Source organism: Mauremys reevesii, linkage group 7, assembly GCF_016161935.1.
Source record: "Mauremys reevesii isolate NIE-2019 linkage group 7, ASM1616193v1, whole genome shotgun sequence".
Lineage (NCBI taxonomy): Eukaryota > Metazoa > Chordata > Testudines > Geoemydidae > Mauremys > Mauremys reevesii.
The window spans coordinates 70,060,640-70,076,988 of NC_052629.1; the positions used below are offsets into that span (position 1 = coordinate 70,060,640).

At 48.6% G+C, this 16,349-nt stretch overlaps 1 protein-coding gene across 1 annotated transcript in view; it reads right to left on the reverse strand.

Annotated features, from left to right (window-relative positions):
- The window catches only part of PSD (pleckstrin and Sec7 domain containing), a 112,553-nt gene that overhangs the window by 31,173 nt on the left and 65,031 nt on the right, over positions 1–16,349 (reverse strand). The window contains exon 6 of the mRNA XM_039546559.1: positions 487–681. Coding sequence (XP_039402493.1) covers positions 487–681 — 195 coding nt within the window. The remainder of the gene's footprint in view (positions 1–486; positions 682–16,349) is intronic.

Genomic DNA, 16,349 nt, shown 5'->3' on the forward strand with positions numbered 1-16,349 from the left:
CTGAGTCAGACCAAAGGTCCATCTAGCCCAGTATCCTGTCTTCCGACAGTGACCAATGCCAGGTACTTCAGAGGGAATGAACAGAACAGGTAGTCACCAAGTGATTTTAAAGCACTTAGTACCACACCAGGAGACATGAGATAGGACAGTGGAAAGTGCGATGGGGGTGGACACCCTCAATACAGTCTCCAGTTTTGAGGTGTATTGCATTGATCTCCAGAGGGCAATATTCTGAGTTATCCGTGGAGCCTGAATGCAGTATGAACTTTGGGCATACGCAGCCTTTTAGATGTGGGTTGTGAGGAGCGCTCCCATGAGCTCCTGCTAAGGGCAGTCTGTCCTTGGGTGTGGCTCTCTTTCCTACCATTCTCTGCATGCTCCTATGCCCCTGTGGCAGCACCTATGAATGCAGCAGGCTGCTCTGTCTCCTCAGTGACTGAGCAGTGCCCTGGATGAACAGCCTCTCCTCATAATACCCACACGTACTTCTTCCCCAAATGGCGAGCCACGTCTGCTTTTTTGAATCCGTCCAGGTTGTAGAGTCTCTTTGCCAGGCGCTTGGCAGCCTCAAGGTCGGCCTTGTGCCCGTTGGACAGCGTGTCTGTGCTGCCCAGTGCCAGCTGCTCCGTGCTGTCCATCTCGGAATCTGAGTCCGAGACCAGCTGACTCAGAGGATGGTCACTGCAACAAAAACAGAAGCCTCGGGTAAGTCTTGCAACAAAACTTTTTCCACTGCATCCTGCTAAGGCTCCTGGGCTCCTGACCCCAGGCTCGCCGTCCTTTCTGCAGCTCACTACCTGGCTCTCCACAGCTCTCTGAAAAGAGATGTCCCAGGAGGCTTCAGCTCTAGACACCGCTACTAGGCCGCAGAACTGGCTGGAAGTACAAGGGGTGGGATCTGAGTGTTCCCCACTTTGGTTTTGTTTGATGCCCAACCTAGAGTTTGGAGACAGAGCTGTAACCCTCAGTGACACATCATCTGACTCCGACAGGCTGTCTCCTGCCTCTGGGCCAAGGGGCCTTTCCTGTTAGGGAAAGGGATATAATTGAAGATTTGCTCTGCGTATATACCCTGCTCTCCAGCTGTGCAGTGTCTGACACATCCCCCGCTCTGAAAGAAGCCAGCCACATCTTGCCACAGGGACCCAGACCCCACTGTGCCCTCTCTTCTCTTTCCCAATACCCCTGCTTGCTCCCTCCCGTCCTTTGCATCAGACTGGGACAAGCTGGATAATTTTAAATCCTTTTAGACCCCCAGAGCCAAATGTTCACAGATTCCCTGTAGAAACTCACTAAGGTTCACCTAGCCCATGATTCCGGTCTAAGCAGGTGCACAAGGGTCCCAGCAGCCTGGTCAGTGGAGAGGACCAGCGGCAGCCAGGCTCAACAGAAAAACTAACCCAGCACGCTGTGGGAGACTGGGAGGGAGGATGACTCCTCTGCAGAAGAAGCTCTCTCCAGAGATGCCCAGTCCAGGGCTCTCCCTTGGTTCTGAAAGGCCCCCTCCAGCCCCTTCTCCACTGATGCAGAGCACGTTTCTCATTGCTCTGCTGACTCAGCCGTCTCCAGCCCTGTGGAGCTGAAACACAACTTTCAGAGCAGGGAGGAAATTCCCCCTCTGCCACGGGCAGGTGACACTGAAGTGGAGCCAGGCCCTTGAATGGGGAACTGGGGGTGCTGCTCAGCTGATGGCCCAGAGAGCTGTACCTGGGTGCAGCACCCCGCAGGGAGCATGGAAATTGCATTGGTTTATAGCCACCACTGGCCCAGAGAGAGGATCCAAGATAGAAGAATTCTGGAGACTTTCCCTGCTGGACTGACTGGATCACAGTCCCATGGCCTTCAGCTCAGCTTAACCCCTGAGTGCTGGCCTGGTGAGGCTCTAATAGAAGAACAGTAGTCCCCAATCTTTTCTGGGTGGCGGGCGCCGGACAACGAGCCACCAAGGACCATGGCCGGCAGACAAGCATCCGCCGAAATGCCGCTGACAAGCGGCAACATCAAGAGGTGTTGCCGCCGAAATGCCGCCAAAAATCAGCGGCATTTCGAGGCGACGCCTCTTGGTGACGCCGCTTTTTGGCAGCATTTCGGCGGATGCTTATCTGCTGGCCAGTACGCGGGTGCACATAGATGCCATGGTGCCCACGGGCACAGCGTTGGGGACCACTGTAGTAGAGTAATACCTAGCTCCTATATCTGTGCAGTGCTGTTGTAGCCCTGTCAGTCCTAGGCGATTAGTGGGACAAAGTGGGTGAGGTCATAGCTTTTCTGGGACCAATATAAGCACCCCAGAAACCTCAGCCTTGTGCTGTGGATACATCAGCAGGTACTTTAATGGTGCTACCCCAGGGATAAGTTTGGGACTATCCATAACATTGTACAAACTCGACTCTTGGGTTAGATGGCGCCAAGTTCTGCGAGCAGCCGCCCTCCTCTGCAGGGGGCAGGCCTAATCCCAGTCTCAGTGCAGAAGGCCCAGGGGAAAGCCCATATGCACCAACCAGGGAAGCTGCCAGTGCTGTGTGCTGTCCCCCAGCACCCACGTGGGTTCTGGGCCTTTCTCCAGGAGCTGCTGGTACTGCAAAGTCCCTCTTTGCCCTCTCCAATGCAGGCAGGTACCCTAAAGGCACAATCTAGCTCTTAATCATATTCCTTATAATTGCTTGTGCTATTTTATCTCTGAAATTCTTCATGGCTTATGGTAATACTGTCCCCAGCCAAAAGACTATGGGCCAGTGAATTCTCACAGTTAAATGGGGTTTAGACAGGCCTATTCATACACTCACGCACACAGAACAGAGCCACCAGCTCCTTGTACGGCCATCAAATGCTCCTTAGCCCACGTCCTCCCCTCCCCGTCCCTCCCTGCATATTGAAGGCATGCAACAAAGTGCCATTCATCCTCTGGGTCCCACAAAGCGTGCGTCCAATTTATGCAAAAGGCTGATTGCAGGATCTTCATCCAGTGTGCAACACCCACCAATGTAAATGCCTTAATGAACATTTTAACTGGAACAAATTCCCTGCATTCCTAGGAAAGCAGTAGTTTATAATCCAGACCTGTATGCTGACTTCTTTACTTAGCACTTCTCATCCACTGATCTCAAAGCATTTTACAAAGGAAGGGCGATATTATTATCCACATATTACAGATGGGGAAACTGAGGCACAGAGGGAAGAACAGAGATTAGCGCCCAGGTCTCCTAACCTGCAGTTCAGCACCCAATCCTGCTTCCTGTACTACTTCACTCCTTGAGGCCTTGGACTGACATGTTAGAAGAGCTACTCTAGGGTTAGCCTTCAGATCAGACTGACCCAGAGACAGAGAAGTTCTCCCAATCAAAAGCATCCAGAATCCACTCAACACTGACCTCGTCCAGATTTGCTGGCAGCCCCATAATGTCCTAGACTGATTTATTTTTACGGTCCTCTAATTGACTTTTAAGAGGCCTCCTCTCCTGAGCCAGTTACAGAATCAGATCTCCTGCAGAGAGTCTGCTTCATCCACTAAGGACACAGACTCCTCTCCGCTCCACACGGCTCTAGTGCACACTGCATGTGTGGAATTTGGGAAGCCAGCCAAGCACGCTCCACACAGGGGTCAAGTGCAGAGGATGGCAAAGAGCTCTCCTGAGTGTGGGGCGGGGGCGAGGGGAGGAGATTTAGAGGCAGATTTTGCTGCTTCTGAAACCATTGGCTTCCATTTTCCCCAACTCCCCAGCTTGGTTTTTGAACATGGTATGTAGTCTTGATATTTGAGTCAATGGGCCAAAGTCAGCTCTGGTGTAAGCAGGTGTAACTCCCACTGAATTTTTTCCAATATCTGCCTGTGATTACAATAAGACCAGTGGCTAGGGCACTAGCCTGTGTTTTGACACACCCAGGGTCTATTGTTTCTCTGTCACAGACTCCCTGTGTGAACCTGGCTGAGTGCTTGTGCCTCAGTTTCCCCATTTGTAAAATGGCAATAATAGCATTTCCCTCCCTTTCAGGAGTGGTGGGGGATAAATACATTGATGATAGCACGGCACTACAATACAGATATCATAGATTAGAGTTTGTTCTCATCTACTGTGGGCCAGTATTGCTGTTGGAAGCCACTTCTTGTAGCTAGATAACTCATAGCCAACCATGTCACAAACACGTCATGTGACTCCAGGGAGCCACGTTTTAACTGATCCTAACAGCAAGCGAAGCCTGACTCTTTAAGGCGGCATCTACAAGCAGCTCGCAAATCACGTTCCAACTTGTTCCCGGCTGAAGGCCCTTTTTGTGCTTTCTGTCCAGAGTCTATTAAAAACCCACGTCTCCCTTCCAGATTCTGTCCACCTGCTGCCAAAGTGATGCTGCTTTTGCATTCTGTTAATGAACAACATCTCCACTGCGCTCCAAATAAGACAGGACATTTCAAGCCCAACTCAGAGAGGTTACGAGCTCTGTTGGGTCTCTCAAAGTGATCTCTCAACTGCCTTCTCCAGATTGATTTTCTGGCTATATCTGAAGGCAAAATCTTGCATTGATCTTTACAATAATTTCTCTCTTTCTCTCTCAAAGTCCACATCTCTCTCCAGGTTCTCCCATCTGCTTCTGACTGATAGGTGGGGTTCCCACTTTAAACTGGTGTGCATGGATTAGCTAGTGCACTCCTGAAAGCTGTGTAGGATCTGAAATCCACCATCGCCAGCCTGCAATCCTGATTTCAGGCTCTAACTCAGCAGAACCTAGGGCAGAAGTTAATATATCTGGCACTTAACATTTTAAGACAAAAATGAGCTGATTCATGCTCCAGGCTTTGAAATTAACTTTTTTTTCCTAATGGCAGAGCTACTATACTAACTTTAAATTGGAAGCATCAGCCTTGACTCCTAAGTCCTCAAGTTTGGCTACACTGATGACAAGCCAAAATTCATTCCTCACCAAGTCAAAGTCACTCTGATTTTTAAACAAAAGTGCCTTCAAGAAAGAAAACCAATAACCAAGTCTTTCAATCAGTGGCGACCAGAACAAAATGTGCATGGATGTGAGTGTCATAACCAAGGTGACTCCAGTTTCCCTGCGAATGACCTAAAACATCTCAAAGCAGTTTTTCAAACTGTACTTTCTCAAGCAGCATTTTTGTTTAGCTTGAAGAACTATTTAGCTCACATGTAAGTCTAACATAAAACCTTAACCAGAAGATTGGCCTGCACTTAAAAAATAATCAATATTCAATCTGGTACTGCACAAGCATCTTCTGTGAGTCATCTCCAGACTGACCTGAAACCCCCTCACTATTCCAGTATGGCACCCCTCAGTCCTGACCAGGAGCCCCTGCTATGCCCCAGGCTCCTCAGAGCACACTGCTATTCCAGTCTGGGGTTGTATTCTCAGCTCTGTTGCTGCATCTCAAGCCTGACCTGCCACAACCCCTCACCATTTCACTAACAGGTCAGTTCCCAGGATACCAATTGTATAATACCACTTCCTGTTCTTTTTACAACTGTTCTTGTGGAACCCAATTCATGTAATGCCACTTCCTGAACTCATTACAACTGTCGCCAGGGGACAAGGAATCTTTTCATGCCACCTCCTACTCCTGTAGTCATGGGGACAGATTAACATTGTACTTTCTCCTGTTGCCTGCTACAGCTGTCACCTGGGGAAAGATTCCCGTTGTGCCACTTCCTGTTCTTGTTGTAATAACTGACAATGGTTCACACCCTGTGGGAGTCTATCTGTTTGTCCAGGGTGTGGGTGTTGTCTGCATGGAGTTGGCTGTACCCCCACATGCTGTAGAGCTGTGCGCTACTAAGTCATATTCTAAGGGGAACATTCATTCTGTTATTTCCCAGTCAGTCATTCAACACTCCAGCTGCCATTTCTCAACTGTCCCTCTCAAAATCCTGCTGTCAGCCCCTTCTAGTTGCTAAGCACCCTCTGCCTCCCTTTCCTTGTTGCCATAGCATCCCCTGTCAAGGTGGTTACAAGCAGAAGGGAGCAGCTAGCTTCAGCCAGCTTTGGTTAGTAATCGGTGTTTTCTAATTAATTAAGATCACCAGTAGCTACAGCTCCCCATCCCAAATCTAGACACCCCTTACAACATTTGATTTCTGAAGCAGCCTTCTGTCTTGCCACCAGTGAGTGCTTCATACTGGTATAAAGGCACCAACCAATTCCCTTGTTCATGCTACAATTCCCATCACTGGCATGAATTCATGTCGTGCTTTCTGTCCACACCAGAACACGCCCCACTCAGATTGATTGAAGCCCTGCCCCTTCCTATCAGGAAGTATGAGGTTCTCAGTCGCTGGGTGTGTTTGGGACAGACTCAGTTTGGTCCTGTACAGCTCCAGTGTGCTTGAGTCTGGGAAGAAGAAAGGTGGTCGGCCAGATAAATACAGAGCAAGCAGCATCAGGTTGGAGTGGTGTTTTCAGAGAACTCCGCACTTCTGGTGCTGGGCACATCAACTTGGAACCGGGGCATGGGTTCCCCAAAGGTGAAGGACTGTCCAGGTCCCATCGCAGGACAGAAGGGGGTTCATCTCCAGGCCTTGTCCAACCACCTGGCACTCAGTCAGTATAAAGGACACAATCCTCCAGCCACTGTGTGCACAAAGCTCCCATTGACCAGAGTGGCACACACATGGGGTAGGGTCTGGCCCATTTAAACTGGCTGAAGGATGTTCAGGAGGTTTCACTGGACGATGAGCAGGGCCAGGGCAGTTGGGTGAGGCTCCTGGCACCCAGGCTGGGAGTCACATTGTATTGTCCAGATTTGATAAAGTGGGGGATTTTCTTAGTGTTTTGCATGAATAATGTGTGGGTCTCAGTTTCCCCTGTGTGTGGTGTATTTAATGAGGTGCTCGGAGAGGGAGTTTGTTATTACAAAAGACCAGGTGTGACCTCGCCTAGCAGCTGGGACCCCGGACAACTGCCTGGAGATGGGGGACCCTAGCGACCGGTGACCAGCAGGCTCACCCAGCTTGGCAGTCAGCCGGTTCTGGGCAGTGGGAGGACAAAGGGCTGAGGAGAGAGGACCCCGGTGACCTGACCAGCCAGTTCCAGCCAGAGGGGAACAAAGGACGGAAGACAAAGGGCTCCAGAGACCTCTTCATCGAGCTGTTGTGGCTGGTGATATAGGATGATCGGCTGGAAGGAGGGGACTTCTGGACTAGGGCGAAAGAGCAGCCAGAGCCCACCTGGATGCAAGGGAGACTTAGATGTACTGTGCTGAGGGAGGCCAGGCGTGAGGCCCTAAGAATTTCCTATGCTGTGTTCAGATGCTCAATAAACCCTCCTGTTTTACGCTGGCTGAGAATCGCTCCGGTCTAGAGATCAGGGTTGCATTATTCCCTGTGGGAATGGAGGCCCTGGGAGTCCAGAGTGAGCGGACTCCCTGAGGGGGCCCACGAGGAGATACAGGCGTGCTGGAGGCTCAGAGAAGTGCAGTTCCAGGAGGCGGAGGGGCTTACAGCTTAACCCCCGAGAGAGAGTGGACCCCTCAGAAGGGCTGTCACACTGAAGGGGGTTCCTCCCAGGGACCGTAAGGAGCTGAGACAGAGGAGGAGTCCTGTGAGTCCATGACAACTTGGTAGCAGAGGATGGTTGGTAGATGCACCCTGTAGACAGTTGGCTGCAAGCAGAGAGGCTCTGCAGTGAGTGGCTGCCAGAGATAAGACAAGAGGAATTGAAGAAACCAGCAAAGAAAGGGCCTAGAACCAGCTCCCTAAAAGGGACCTTGCACGTCTGTGCAGGGAGAGAGGGCTGAGTGTTGGGAGGCTCACCCAGGAGCAGCTGATTGCCTGGCTGGTAGAGAGTGACCAGTCCAAAGAGCAAGGGCCAGATCCCAGTGGGGCTCCCCAGATGACCAGAGAGCCTGGGAGTAGTAGGGTGGCAGTCGGGGCAGGAGCAGTGGGTCCATCAGACCCGGTTCCCTGGTCGGGAGGGGGACAGCCCAATCTGGGTTCCCTCCAGTGGAGGTGAAGAGATGGAAACTGGAGCTGAGAGTGAAAGAGCTGGAGGAGCAGAGGCTAGCAGGTTAGCAAACTGCTTGGAGCATCGGAAAAAGGAACTGGAGTTGGAGGAGAGGCAGGCAAAGAGGACTTGCTATGGGGTAAGTGGGGAAGGACCCCATGATGCCAGTTCAGCAGGAAGCCTAAATTCCAAAGTGTGCCCCAGTGTAATGGGGGAAGGATATTGATGCCAACCTCACTGCCTGTGAGAAGACTTCTGATTCAAACTCAGCTGATCCTATGGATGAGCTCCACTCTCTAACCCCTCCACCCCCCCCACTTGGTCCCAAATCCATAAAGGTGTTCAGAATCCGGGGACTTAAAACAGTTCAAACAGGCGTGACTGCTTAAGTTTGAATTGACCCCTGAAGCATGTAGAAAACATTTACAGGATTATGGAAGACCCCAGGTGTCACCTACAAGGAGTTCACCATCCCACTGGGAGAATATCCCCACAAAGACATGTATAATCTGATGGGATTGGAGCAGCTGTCTAACATCTGCCATCCAGACCTTAAGATGTGGTTAGTGGACCGCATACGCTGGCAAATGAGTTTATAAACAGTAGATCTGGAGTGGGAGGAGATTCAAGTCAGGGACTCAGAAGGGGAGTCACCCAGAGACCTCTCAGAGGTGGGACTTTAGGAAGCCAATGCAGGGGTTCCCACAAATGCCAGAATAGGCAGACCCCAATATGGGACCCGAGCGACCTGGGATGTAATTACTGCAGGCAAAAGGACACAAGGTGGTGCAATGCCTAAAAACAAAGGAAATCTTGGCCCAAGAGAGCCCTCAAAGGGTTAACTTGGCAAAGGGAAGACAACCTGTAATACAGGCTCAGAGAGTGAGCTGTATGTCTATCACACAGCTCTATCCCTTCGGAGGAAGCAGAGGGGGCAGAGCTGGCCAGGGAGGAGTGGCAGACAGGCTTCCACCCCAAGTCCAGCAGATAGGTCTTGTTATACACCCCTGGGCTCAGGCACCTCTGATACCTGGTGGGAGCAGAAGGTGGTGATCAACTGGGAGATATTCATGGGGTGGAGACATTCTGGGACCGAGAATTCTTGTCAGTGTGGTGCAACTCCACCAGATGCTGAGGGACAATATAACTTGGGTGAAGGTCCCAAATATAAAGCCATTCACCCTGCCTATGGCTCAGATTCCTGTGCAAACAGAGGAAGGATGGGGGGAGGGGGAGGGCTGGTAGCTGGGGTCTTTCAGCACATCAACTTTGACGTACCCTGGGATGACTGTGTCTCTTTAAGACAGGATCCAGACCCTGTAATGGTCAAAAAGCTGAACCCAGAGATAGGAAGGCGGAGAGGGCGGGAGCCAGTGTGCATGTGAACAGCCCGGCTGCTGGGGAGTAGGGGATGTTCCCCTGGCTAGTTGCACAAAGGAAGATCTGTGAAGCTTGGGTTACCTTCCTGTCTGCAGCCAGATCCCTGGAGTTGAGCATGACAGGCTGGTCCTGCACTGGGAAGAGGTGGCTCATGCTGGCTCTGATGCTGTAACCAAAGCAGTGGGCTCGTTGCCTAGATGGGGGCTAAGGTGATGACAGCCGAGGTGGTGGACCCGGATCCAGTAGTGCCCAATGCATACCTAACCCTGAAGAGGGTGATCGGACCCCGAGTGAAGGTCCTGTAGTGAAGATACATATGAAATAGGGGACCCAAAGCTGGCCCCAAAGAGGTTGGGGTGCATAATCAGCTACCTGTGGAGGTGCTGATGGGGGATGTATTGGAGACCTGGCCAGACAGTGCCTTGGGTCTTGGCTGTAACTAAGGGGTGGGGGGCACTTGGCCTGGCACCAGCAATCTACCCAGCAGGGGGCGTGGAACCTCCAGTGGGAGGAGGTGAGTTATCAGGAACAGGGCTGAGACCAAGAAGTGTGGAAACTGAGGCACAGCCAATGAGGGCTGGGCCTGAACCCAGCAGCTGAACTCCAGACCGAGCAACAGAAGAACTCCTCCTTGAAAAAGCTGAGAGTCCTTATGGGCACTGGTGTTGCAAGACCCTGGGGAAGAACTGCAGGGAAAGATCCCTGTAAGAAAAGGGATCCACTACTGGGAAAACTGAACCTTGTGGGATCGGGGGCAATTGGTGGTTCACCAGAAGTATACCATGTCCCTCTAAACATCAGGGGGACCAGTGCACCAGGTAAGGGGGCTGCCCCAGAAATTTACAGTTGGTGTATGGAAATTTTGAGTTGGTGTATGGAAGAAAAGTGAGGGGACCCCAGGACTTGAGAGACAAATGGGAGGGAAAGATGAACGGGAAACTGGTGGTGGTGGAGTACATTCCAGGGAAAGCTCACTGAGCCCATGGGCTTGGCCAGGAAGAACCTTGCCAGGACCCATGTAGTAGAGAGAAAAACTGTGTGATCATGGGAGACTTTAATCTGAGAAACACACAGCTGGAAGTCTCATGCTGCCAGTAATAAAACATTCCTGGAATTTCTGAACATTACAGCTGACAATTTCCTAAGTCAAAAAGTGTTGCATTCAACATGGCGGAATTATATATTAGACCTCATCTTGACAGATAAAGAGGAACTGATCACAGAACTATTAGTTAATGGTAGCTTCGGTACAATGGTCATGAACAATGGTCATAATGTGCAAATAGAATACAGTCCACACCATTAATTATATATATAATGCAGTGTTTCCCAAACTTGGGATGCTGCTTGTGTAGGGAAAGCCCCTGGTGGGCCGGGCTGGTTTGTTTACCTGCCGCGTCCTCAGGTTCCGCTGATCGTGGCTCCCACTGGCCGCGGTTCATTGCTCCAGGCCAATGGGAGCTGCTGGAAGTGGCGTGGGCCGAGGGACATACTGGCCGCCGCTTCCAGCAGCTCCCATTCGCCTGGAGCAGCAATCAGGGGCTTTCCCCTACACAAGCGGCATCCCAAGTTTGGGAAACACTGATCTAATGCTTTAAAAGAGCCAGTTTCACAAAGCTGCAAACAGTTATGAGCCAAATCAGCTGGGAGGAAGAATTTAATCGGAAAAACTTGAATGATAATTGGGACTTTTTTAAAAAAAACCTTTACTAGATGCCTGAAAAGCCACAATCGAGGAAGAAGGCCATATTGTTTAAAAAAACGACATGGTTTACAGGGGAACTGAAGGCAGCTATAAATAACAAAAAATGATAGATCACAAATGGAAGAAAGAGGAAGTTGATAATATAAATCAGAAGCTAGGAACTGTAGAAAATTGATAAGGGAAAAATCTGTCACTAGCAGAGTTAAGGAAAATAAGGAGGAGTTTTTTTAAAGTATAGTAGGAACAAAAAGACTCCTGACAGTGGTATCAGTCCCTCCCCAGATGGAAATAGTAGAAATATCAGTAACAATACAGAAAAGGCAAAAGTGTTCAATAAATGTTTCTGTTCTGTACTTGGAAAAAACAGATGATATAGTCTCATTATAAGGTGATAACACCCTTTGGATTTGTACAAGATGGAACACCACCAACTGTTTTGCCTAGTGAGCAAGCAGGGGCGTGGCAGGTCAACTCCCAGTTGCAAATATCATCCTGTCCTTTAATGTCCCTTGAAGGGTTTCCAGTCCTTCCCTTTAGCACGGGGACTTAGGGGGGTCTGGGCCCTCGAACAGTCAGGGTCTTCCCCATCTGGGTTCTTCCCCAAGGTGAAGACTCCTGTTGTTCTCATGTCTTCTTGGAATAGGTAGGGAAGCACTGCCCTCTCCACTGGGCTCCGGTCCAGGGTCCAATGATGGGCAGTTACGCTCTGCACCTTGGGGTGCTAATCAGCACTGTCCCCCAACCACTTCCTACACAAGTCTCCTTTTCCCCACAGTGTAAATCAAAAAGTCTCAAGTAAAGTCTCTGACCTGCACAATCAGTCCTCTGCCTCTTTTTTGTAGGTTTGCTCAAGTCTCTGACAATGAGCTCCTGAGCTGTACTTCTCCCAAGAATTCAGAGCAGCTATCTGCTCCCTTCCATTGCCTGCCTCCTTCTGAGCTGCTCTGCTTCCCCTTTCAAGCCCATCTTCCAGCTTGTGCAGGCTTTGCAGGTGTGGTTGTGAGGAGGCTGCCTGGGCCCGGAGCTTTTCCTTAACATCTTGCACTTCAGTGCGGGGTTTGTACGCGTCATCATACCATTCCACTAGTATTTCACAAGGATGTTAAACAGCAGCTACTAAAGTTAGATGTTTTAACATCAGCAGGTCCAGACAACTTGCATCCAAGAGTTATAAAAGGGCTGACCAAGGAGCAAACTAGATCATTAATATTGATTTTCAATACGTCTTGGAACATTGGGGAAGTTCCAGAAGACACAAAGAAAGCCAATATTGTGCCAATATCTAAAAAGTGTAAATGGGATGACTCAGATAATTATAAGCCTGTCAGTCTGACATCGATCCCAGGCAAGATAATGGAACGGTTGATATGAGACTTGAGTAATAAACAGTTAAAATAGGGTAACATAATTACAGTAATACCAATCAACATGGGTTTATGGAAAATAGATCCTGTCAAACTAATATGATTTTTTTTAATGAGATTACAAGTTTGGTTGATAAAGATAATAGTGTTGATGTAATATACTTAGACTCCTGTAAGGTATTAGACTTGGTACCACACAACATTTTGATTAAAATTCTAGAACAATATAAAATTTAGTCCACATTAAATTGATTAAAAGCTGTCTGATCTCAAAATGTAATTATAGACATGGAACCATAATTGAATGGTTGTGTTTCCAGTGGGATCCTGCAGGGATTGGCTCTTGGCCCTACACTATTTAACATTTTTATTAATGACTTGGAAAAAACAAAATAATCACTGACAAAGTTTGCAGATGACACGAAAATTGAGGGAGTGGTAAATAACAAAGAGGACAGGTCGCTGGTATAGCACGAGCTGCATCACTTGGAAACCTGGGCACAATCAAACAACATGTGTTTTAATATGGCTAAATGTAAATGTATCCATCTAGGAACAAAGAACACAGGCCAGACTTACGGGCAGGGTGAGGGGAGCGGACTCTGTCCTGGGAAGCAGTGGTACTAAAAAATATTGGGGGGTTGTGGTAGATAGTCAGTTGAACATGAGCTCCCAGTGTGAGACTGTGGCAAAAAAGGCTAATGTGATCCTTGGATGCATAAACAAGGGAATCCTGAGTAGGAGCAGAGAGGTTATTTCACCTCTGTGTTTTGCTCTGATGCAGCTGCTGCTGGAATACTATGTCCAGTTCTGGTTGCACAATTCAAGAAGGATGTACATAAATTGTAGACAATTCAGAAAAGATCCATAGGAATGATTAAAGGATTAGAAAACCTGCCTTAGAGTGATAGACTCAAGGGACTTAATCTATTTAGCTGAATCAAGAGAAGGTTAAGAGGGGACTTGATCACAGGCTATAAGTACCTACATGAGGAGCACAGATTTAACAAAGGGCTCTTCAAGCTAGCAGAGAAAGGCAGAACACGATCCAATGGCTGGAAGTTGAAGCTAGACAAATTCACACTGGAAATAAGATATACATTTTTAACAGTGAGGGGAATTAACCTTTAGAACAATTTACCAAGAGTTGTGGTGAATTCTGCATCCCTGACAATTTTTAAATCATGATTGCTGTTTTACTACAATATCTGCTCCAGGAATTATTTTGGGGAAAGATCTCTGGCCTGTGCTATACAGGAGGTCATGCAGTCATAGGGCTTAAGGCCAGAATTGACCACCAGATCATCTAGTCTGACTTCCTCTATACCACAGGCCACCAGCACCACCCAGCACCCACACACTAAACTCAATACCTGAAATTAGGCCAAAATGGTACAGCCCTGAGGAGACTCAACTATTACGTACCACAGGCAGATAATAGGAAGGACCAAGGTGCACCAGTGCCTGAGGCCCCCCACAGTGGCAGAGAAATGATTACGTGAGATACACCCAAATAATCCTGGCATGTGACTCACTCAGAGGAAGGCAAAGGCCAAGGCAAAGGAAAAAACAAAAACCCAAGGTCACTGCCAATCTCTATGCCATGAGATTGCCAATTTCTATGCTGGAGAAAAATTCCTTCCAGACCCTACATGTGGCGATCAGTTGGACTCTGGGCATGTGGGCAGGAACGAGCCAGTCAAGCACATGAGAGACAGAATACCTCACCCCAGCTCACCTAGTGTCCCATCTCCGGCCATGCTGGAGGATGCTTCAGAGGAAGGGGGTAGCAAAACCCTCCCATAATACATTGCCCCTTCTTTACTCCTACAAATGGATTGCTTTATGAGCTGGATGCACGCAAACAATACGTGTTTTAATATAGCCAGCTGTACATCTAGGAGCAAAGAATGCAGGCCACACTTACATGGTGGGGGACTCTATCCTGGGAAGCAGTGAGTCTGGAAAAAGATGTGGGGCTCATGATGGATAAGCAGCTGCACATGAGCTTCCAAGGCAATGCTGTGGCCAAAAGGGCTTGATCCTTGGCTATCAAGTAGGTGTACAGTTTGTGTTACCTTTGTATTTGGCACTGCTGGAATACTGTGTCCAGACCTCAATTCAAGAAGGATGCTGATAAACTGGAGAGGGTTCAGAGAAGAGCCATGAGAATGACTGAAGGGTTAGAAAACCTGCCTTACAGTCATAGACTTCAGGAGCTCAATTTATTTAGCTTAATAAAGAGAAGGTTAAGGGGTGACTTGATCACAGTTTATAGACTTCTACTTAGGGACAGTGCATAAATCCTGTGGGCTGGCCTCTGTAGATCCTGTACCAGCCATCACAAGGGTGTTAGATGGCTTTGGAGTGAGCCTGTAACTCTCTGGCTTGGGCCTCAGTGATGAAGAGCTTCTGAAGCTCCTAGACTCTATTAGGGCAGTAATGGAGCCTTCTCCTTTGAGCCCCAGCCTCCATCCTCTTCTTCCTCCTTGCACTGATTTGTCCAAGTACCCGCTGTGATAGGAGATGGATTGCTCCTCTGCCTGCGGGTGGGTGGACTGCTTTGCCAGTGGTGCCTTGTAGATACACCTCTCCTCTGTAATTCTCAGGCTCTGGCTCCACGGTGACATATCTGGCTTATGCCCAGGTCACAGGATGTGTGTGGTCATGCAAGTGTCCGTGCTGTATGGAGGGTGCTCACACTGAGATTGAGAAGAGGTGGGGGTGTCTCTCTCTAGGGAGCTCCCAGGTTGAATCAGATGTCTCATGGGAAGCCAATGTCCCACATGGAGGACTGGAGCTGAGCATAGGAGGTGAATGATGGCTTGGCCACCTGCAGTAAGGCCGCCTCCTGTGTCTGCTGTTCATTCAGCATGTGTCATAATCTCATGGCCCATATCAGGGTAACAAGCCTTGTGGATAAGGGAGAAGTGGTAGATGTGGTATATCTTGACTTTAGTAAGGCTTTTGATACTGTCTCGTATGACCTTCTCATAAACAAACTAGGGAAATACAACCTAGATGGAGCTACTATAAGGTGGGTGCATAACTGGTTGCAAAATTGTTCTCAGAAAGTAATCAGTGGTTCACAGTCATGCTGGAAGGGCATAACGAGTGGGATCCCACAGGGATCGGTTCTGGGTCCAGTTCTGTTCAATATCTTCATCAATTATTTAGATAATGGCATAGAGAGTACACTTATAAAGTTTGTGGATGATACCAAGCTGGGAGGGGTTGTAAGTGCCTTGGTGGATAGGATTAAAATTCAAAATGATCTGGACAAACTGGAGAAATGGTCTAAAGTAAATAGGATGAAATTCAGTAAGGACAAATGCAAAGTACTCCTCTTAGGAAGGAACATTCAATTGCACACATATAAAATGGGAAATGACTGTCTAGGAAGGAGTACTGCGGAAAGGGATCTGGGGGTCATAGTGGATCACAAGCTAAATATGAGTGAACAGTGTAACACTGTTGCAAAAAAAGCAAACATCATTCTGAGATGGATTAGCAGTATTGTAAACAAAACACGAGAAGTAATTCTTCCGCTCTACTCCGCGCTGATTAGGTCTCAACTGGAGTATTGTGTCCAGTTCTGGGCACCACATTTCAGGAAAGATGTGGACAAATTGGAGAAAGTCCAGAGAAGAGCAACAAAAATGATTAAAGGTCTAGAAAACATGACTCATGAGGGAAGATTGAAAAAACTGGGTTTGTTTAGTCTGGAGAAGAGATGACTGAGAGGGGACATGTTAACAGTTTTCAAGTACATAAAATGCTGTTATAAGGAGGAGGGAGAAAAATTGTTTTTCTTAACCTCTGAGGACAGGACAAGGAGCAATGGGCTTAAATTGCAGCAAGGGAGGTTTAGGTTGGACATTAGGAAAAACTTCCTAACTGTCACAGTGGTTAAGCACTGGACTAAATTGCCTAGGGAGGTTGTGGAA